This window comes from Puntigrus tetrazona, chromosome 20, assembly GCF_018831695.1.
Source record: "Puntigrus tetrazona isolate hp1 chromosome 20, ASM1883169v1, whole genome shotgun sequence".
Lineage (NCBI taxonomy): Eukaryota > Metazoa > Chordata > Actinopteri > Cypriniformes > Cyprinidae > Puntigrus > Puntigrus tetrazona.
Genome location: NC_056718.1, coordinates 17247024 through 17254523, shown reverse-complemented (window position 1 = coordinate 17254523; position 7500 = coordinate 17247024). Strand labels below are relative to the sequence as shown.

Here is a 7500-nt window from a genome sequence, read left to right as displayed (position 1 = left end):
CTTTTTTTGTCATAATAAATGGAATTTTAAGCGCACAGTTTTTAAGGGCAGTTAAATTGAAAAATGAACACGCATTTCAAAATGTCTTGGTTTTTCACCTCTTTCACTTTAATGACAGCTTGTCTTTGTGCATTTATAAGCACTTTACAGTAAATGCTGTGTTTTACAACATGCGCTTGCATTGTACAAAAGTCATCCATTGAGCAACATTTTAATATTAAGCACTAATAATATTTTTTTTGTATTAAATTGGTTGAACATTTTTGACCATAATTTGAACATTGGTCTTGGTTTTCAGGCTGACTGTCCAGAATTTTCTGTATTTCTGTATGATTAGCCTCAAACTTTTTGTCCTCTCTGAATATGACCATTATGACAACTGCTATCACTCAACTGTAGGCACAGCCTGTTTCAGGAAGTGCTGCAGAGCAGAAGAGACATCACTCTGTCAGGACAGAGGTTAAAGCAAGGAGAAAGGGCTACTCTGAGACAGCCTGACATGTGAAGTGAGGGAAGCAGGATTGGGGGCGCCTGGGAGCAGATTAAAAATACAAAAAAAAAAAAAAGAAAGAAAAGAAATCTAGTGTAATAAAAGTGTGTGAGCTCTTCCTGTCTGTTTGGTCCTTAGAGAAGGGAAGAACGGCCAAGAACGATGGCAAAATGTTTGTGCATGTAGAGATCAATACTTCTGTTCAACCAAAGCCAGGTGTGCGTAAACAAATGTGTGCTGTTTGCAATCATTTGTTTGTAAGGCAAATACATGTGCTGCTTTTGATCCTGATTTAGTGTTGTGTTAAGCAGCACTGCTTGTAATAGGACTGTTGTATCGTGGTGTTGTGAAGGCAGCATTGCTGCGGAGGTGTTTGGCTCTTGTTAACTCCAATGTCAAGGGTTTTGTTTCCTACCAGGTGAGAAAACAGCAGCAATCATTTCCTCTACACAGGCATCCACTATTGATTGGCTCCATGCTTTGCCTGTCAACTGGCAGAGGAATACCAATCGTCAGCTCATGATGTGAACTGTATTGATGGGCCGCTGAGGCGGGTGGGATTTCATCGACTGGGTCTACTTTTTACGCATCTGTTAGGGGATTTTTACTTGTAGCATTCTTTCATTTTTTTTTTATTGTCCGTCTTTTGTATTTTTCACATCTCTGTTTAATGTGGTTTGACATTTAAAGGATTTCATTTTTTTTTTTAAATATCAGCAGCATTTTAACATGCACACAGTTTTTAAAAAAGTGTTTTTGTTTACATTTTGTGTATGTATGTGTGCGTATATGTGTGTGTATATATATATCACACACACACACATACGTATATATATATATATACATTATATATGTATGTATATATGTGTGTGTGTGTATGTATATGTATATATATATATATATATATATATATATATATATATATATATATATATATATATATATATATATATATATATATATATATATATATATACATATACATACACACATTTTTTTTTATTATTTATTTTTAAAAGTGACTCAGGTTTAGAGACAAATTTCCCTAAAGTTCAAGATTAATAGTAAAAAGTTAAACTAAAAAAAAAAAATTAATCATATACCTAACTATATGTGAGCTATATTTTAATGCACACTTCTGCTTTTTGATGAACTATATTTTGCACAATTTCCAGATTGAAATCTGATGCCAGGTCCTTAAAACAGTTTTCTTATTTGAATGTGTTAGACAGCTCTTCCGTCTTTATTTATATTGTGTGTCTCTATTAGATTGCTTAAGCTTTTTGATTGGTCCTCACAGGTTGATTGTGCTCTGTCTCTGGTGCGTCTGGGAAAAGAGCAGAACATTCCTGGGCTTGAGGTGCTGTGCGACGACCTGGTTACCATGGAGACACTGGTGTACGAGACGTCATGTGACCTGAGTCTCACACTAAAGGAGCTGCAGCAGCTCAGGGACATTGACAAGCTCCGCCTCCTTATGAAAAATGTATGTTTTGAGACCGTTCTCTCTTTGTTTTGCTGTCTACAGCCTCCTTCAACACTTGTTTTATTATGTTCACATTTATCACCGCCATCTATGTATAATACTGACATAGTGTAATGTTTTATTCTTGTCTGAAGTGTCAATAGCCATACTGTAAGCACCCTATATTGATTTAAACACCTCTGCTTCGCTCAACACTCATACATAGTGTATATTTAGGCAGCCCTTTATATAGAGGAGCACTGGTGAAAATGATAGATCTGTGAGAGTGTGTGTAGATTTGTGTTTACAGGGGTGGTCTCATTACGACCGCAGTAAGCACATCCAGCGGGCTTGTTTGGATTTAATGCTTTCATTAAAAATGATTTAATACTCATTTGCTCGTTTAGGGGGGAAACGCTGTGAGTGGGTGAATCGCCATCTTAGCATCTGTTTACTAGTGATACTTTTAATGTTTTCTGAGGGAACTCTCGACTCAATCAGGAATGAACATTCTGTCAGCTTTTACTCACCCTCGTGCCGTTCCAGGCTTTCTTTCTTCTGCGGATAATAAAAGGCTTCTGAAAGAATCTGAATGATTTCTTCATGCAAAAGGACACTCTTTTTGAAGCTTTTGGAGCCTCCTTATTTATTGAAATCGGAAAAACAGAAACCTGTACATTTTGCGGAATCGCTCGTTTTGTGTCATACGGGTTCGGAACAACAAACTGTTCCTTTAAAACTGCTGTATTGTGTTTCTCTATAGACTCTGTCATTTATGACCCAGTTTTTTTTTTTTTGTGATTTCTCTCTGTTTTAGTCCAGTGAGGATCGATATGTGAGGAATTCATTTCAGTGGATGGTCCCGTTTTTGCATCGCTGTGAAGGACAGCGTGTGGGCTCTGCCTCCACTTTGCTCAGAGAATATCTGGTCACCCTCGCCAAAGATGATCTAGTACAACCATTCAAAATCTTCCAGCACTCAAAGCCAGATGTAAGCCAACACACACACACACACACACACACAACACATAAAATGTATAATTATAAAATATATACAGTGTGTATGTGTATATACATTTTATTTATAATTTTTTTGTTATTTATTATAATAATATTTACAAAATTAGTAGTACACATGCTGTTATGAAGATGCCCTGCGTTTGTTAAATCATACTCATAAATTCTTCTTGTTTCTAATAGACATAATTTTAACATTTTTGGCCTATTTTCTGAGAAAAAAAGACACTTTGCACCTCGCGAAACATGTACACAAGTCTCATTTTTCTGTACTGATCTGATTCAATATTAAAAATTCAGTAGTGTGGCACTACTAATATTGTTGCTCTTTCATGATAAATTGCTTGTGCTTTTCCTCATTTGTAAGTCACTTTGGATAAAAGCTGCTGCTAAATGAATAAATGTAAGTAATTTAATGCCACGCACACAGATACACTCATATAAGAGGAATGCAGTGAAATGATTGAGGAAAAGTGGTTCCAGTTGTGAGTCCAGAGCCACAGAAGACCTTCAGACACGCACACGTACACACTGTCTCACAAGGCCATGATAAAAATTTATGACCTCCTTACGCATCGGAGGCATCAATTTCCCTCACAGGAAATTAATAAAAGTGGTTGGAGAGAAATCAGGTGTATAAGATTGTACATGTGTTTGTGTTTTTGTGTGTTTGTGTGTGTGTGTGTGTGTCTATGAATCAGCCTTGCACATTCAATGTTGTGTGAAATGAAATTCAATCTAATCCACGGTAACATGATTTTTAGTGTGCTTGTGTGTGCATTTGTGCGTGAGTTGCTATTGTCTGAGAGGAGATGCGATGAAATGGCTCTGTATTAACACTGTATGAAGGTCGTATATACAAAGTTATGTTCTGTTATATAGCCTTACAAGCTGGTTGTTTCAAAACCTCCCTCTATAGCATTATATAGCATTAAAATGAGCTAATGGTCCTCAAAATTGTTATATAGGTCAGTTCTTTACTGAGTTTTGCCAAAAGTTTACACTTTACCAATGATTTGTGTTTGTTTACTTGCAGTGTCATCAAAAAGTCATTGGAGATTCGGATCAGCTTATGTCCGTGGCATTAGAGTGCATCTACAGCTGTGAGAGAGATGACCAGCTTGCACTCTGCTACGATATACTTGAATGTTTACCGCAGAGAGGATATGGGTGAGCTCACATAACTGAGAACAATTTTTGAGTTATGGTGATATTATGCACTACGGTTTTAAAGGTCGGGCTCCCTGTTTTGCAGGAAATTACAAGGATGCATTAAATGGATCAAAAAATAAATGTTTCAAAGTTTTTCAGTTTCAAGTTAATGCTTGAACGATGCTTTTAAAAACACTTCAACACTTTCCACACAACAATATTAATAAGAAATGAGCCGAGAAGTCAGCATTTTGGTATTATTTTTGAAGGCTCATCTGATACTTAAATGCTGGAGTAATGGTAAAGAACAAAATGAATAAATAAAATAATAATTCAATATTTACACTTTTAAAACTACAAATATATTGCAGAAATAAATCTTTAAACTTTAAAAATACATAATTTACATTGTGATATTTCACATTATTACCGTTTTTTGGCTACATAGATTATTCAACATTGGCGAACAGGGAAAAACTTATTTTAAAAATCGAACTGACCTTAGTCTTTTGAATGGTAAAGTGTGTTTTTTAATTTAGTTAAATTTTAATAAAATGTTTACGTTTTATTTATATTTTACTTTTTTGGTACTTTTAATATTATTCATTTTTTCTATATGATGAACACCATTTTTAACTTGTTTTTTGCTTTTATTGGGGTGAAATATAAGTAATTTTTAGAACCAGATTTGTGACATGGTCATGTTTGATGGTGGGTTTGTGTCCGCAGTGTAATTACAGATGTAAATTAATTACAGATGCAATAATATGCCGGTATATCTTTTAAATATAAGTATAAGCTTAAAGCGTGCAAGTACGCAATGAGTGCATTGTATCAAATGATGAATTTAAACGTTAGTTCACTGTAATTAAAGACACTTCATACAAAGCTGGTCAATAAAGCTGGCCTCTCAGCTTCAAAACTTGTTCTGCCACTGCTGTCACTAAAGCCCTGTCAAACACACAATTAGCACATGTGTGCACAGTTGTCAGTAAGCCCCTGATTAGCTCATTATTAGCACAGCGTGTGTCTTTCTGCCTTCAAAGTGTGAACCCTCAAAACCTCTCAGCGTTCCTTATTATAGTCCTGCTGCCTTTAGATGTCTTGGAGACTAAGAGGCCTGTCACTCGACCACACATATTGATATTAAATTAAAATCTCTACAGTCTTTGGACTGCAGATGAAGTGTTAGCGAGCTGGCAAAGGGTTGGTGTTTTCTAACATGATTCTCTTGTGGGGTAACAAAATAATGCAATATACAAAATTTGGTGTCAGCTTTATCCAGAGAGTTCGATATCGTTATGCTAAAAACTATTTTGATACATTCTGCCATCTGGCTTTTTCTTATTCTCACTTTCAGTCAATTCGTTGTTGTACAATATCGCTGTACCCTTGCAAAACCCTACTGTTTTTTTACACCCCCCATTGTTGTACGGGGATCAGTGCTTAAGGTTTTTCCCGGGATCTTCTTGTTATCTTTTGCTGATACTAGAAAGACGACATGTTTGTGTTTGTGAATGCTATTCAGATTTGGAATGAGGAGATGAATTGGATTACTGAGATTACAACAAAACACGTAAAGATCTTTTTAGTAAAATGTCGGAACTTGAAAAGTGCCTCGGGAGATATTGCACTCATATCAAGTTTAGTTTAGACATAAGAAGTCAGAGTTTTGTCAGCAACAAGTTTTTTTTGCAATTCAGACATCATCTCCATGGCAACCGGACTCTCAAGCAGAATTGCACATGATTTCAGCTCAGGTTCACATAAGGGGCAAAAAAAAAAAAAAAAAAAAACCCCACTTGTAAACTCAAACAAAAAGAAAAAGTATATACTTTTCCAATATATAATATATTGCTCAGCTGCTACTATACCGTAAGAAATTTAACAAAATATTTGCAGCCTAATTTTCTCAAGCTAACATTTTCATTTTTTTAGAATACTCTGCTACGTTTGAACGGCTTCTTAGATCCAGATGGTGTTGTTACAACATCTGCGAGCAGATGCTAACTGGACCTTGCTTTCCAGCTCTCTCGCTGTTGTAGTGTGTTGACCTTGTCTGGTGATCAAACAGAAAACAAGTATTGAGTATTCATGGAGGCCGCTGTGACCAATGAGTTTTATAACAAAGAGCAAGTATAAAGGCTCATAACCAGAATGGCTGACATACCTAAGCACTGAGCCGGTGATGTTATTAGATAATAGAAGGACTTTGAATAAATGCAGTCTGTGTGTGTTCAGATGGCTGATCTTTGATCTTGTTTACTTCTCTCTCTTTCTCAGGCCAGAGTCAGACTCTACAAAAGCCTTGCATGACCAGGTGGACACTCTTGAAAAACACTTGAGGTAAGAAGAGACCGAATAAGTCAAGTCAAGCTAAATTAATTGGTATTATTTTTTGCTTTTTGCAATGCACATCTTTTTAAGATGTAATTTTGTACACCATTTAGGGAGGGTGGATTGTAGGCTGTGCACATTGGGATGCAGGGATTGAGTCCATCTGAATGAACGGTTGAGTCACTAGATCACGCGATTCATTCAAAAACAAATTTATTCAAGGAACGGAACACTGTGTTGCCTTGCGGTACATAATTAATGTAACACAAGGCAACACACATGTGCTGATATTCAGAAAAGTACATTGTTTTTGCAATGAATATAAAACAAAAACCCATGCATGATTTTGTTTTTTGCTGAAATTATTATTGGCAATATGTCAGGGGAATGTATATAAATTCAACTCAAGATAAAATCGTACCTTCTGTCTTTTTAAAGGCCTTCAGAACCATTTTGTGCAAATGAAATGAAGATTAGTTTGTGCGTGCTTGTTATAGTAGCGAGTTCTAAATTAATTTACGCCTTATTTACTTTGTGACAAATCGAAAATCGTAACATTTCATGCACAGAAGATACGTAATACACAAAATGAATAATTCAAAGGGGATGGTAAAAGGGATGGGGGTTACAGATCCTTTTTTTTTTTTTTTTTTTTTTTTTTCGACCAGGTGATGTCGTCCCCCTGCATCCCCCCTCAATTCAAGCCCTGAATGTAATACAATATAATATAAGAAATACATTCTAACTTGTAGATTTAGTGCTGAAGTAACATTTCTTTTTATCACTAGTGTTGAAAATGATTATAGTTTTTATGAGAGCCGTGATAATTTTAAACGACAGCATTTATTTGAAATAGAAATCTTCTGTAACATTCTCATACATTTATTCATACTGCATCCTCACTGGAAAAAAAATATTTTTCAATTTCTTGAAAACAAATCACACTGTTCCCTTTTGCATGGTAGTGTGTAGGTTAATACTGTGCATTGCCTATATATATATGATTTTAAATATTTTGTATCATGCATTATTTATTTTT

General features: G+C 35.4%; 1 protein-coding gene across 2 annotated transcripts in view; it reads left to right on the top strand.

Annotated features, from left to right (window-relative positions):
* nbas (NBAS subunit of NRZ tethering complex) overlaps positions 1-7500 on the top strand; it is a 134550-nt gene that overhangs the window by 32369 nt on the left and 94681 nt on the right. For both annotated transcript variants that reach the window (XM_043219622.1, XM_043219623.1), the window contains exons 24-27: positions 1791-1976; positions 2773-2946; positions 4009-4142; positions 6408-6470. In XM_043219622.1, coding sequence (XP_043075557.1) covers positions 1791-1976; positions 2773-2946; positions 4009-4142; positions 6408-6470 — 557 coding nt within the window. The remainder of the gene's footprint in view (positions 1-1790; positions 1977-2772; positions 2947-4008; positions 4143-6407; positions 6471-7500) is intronic.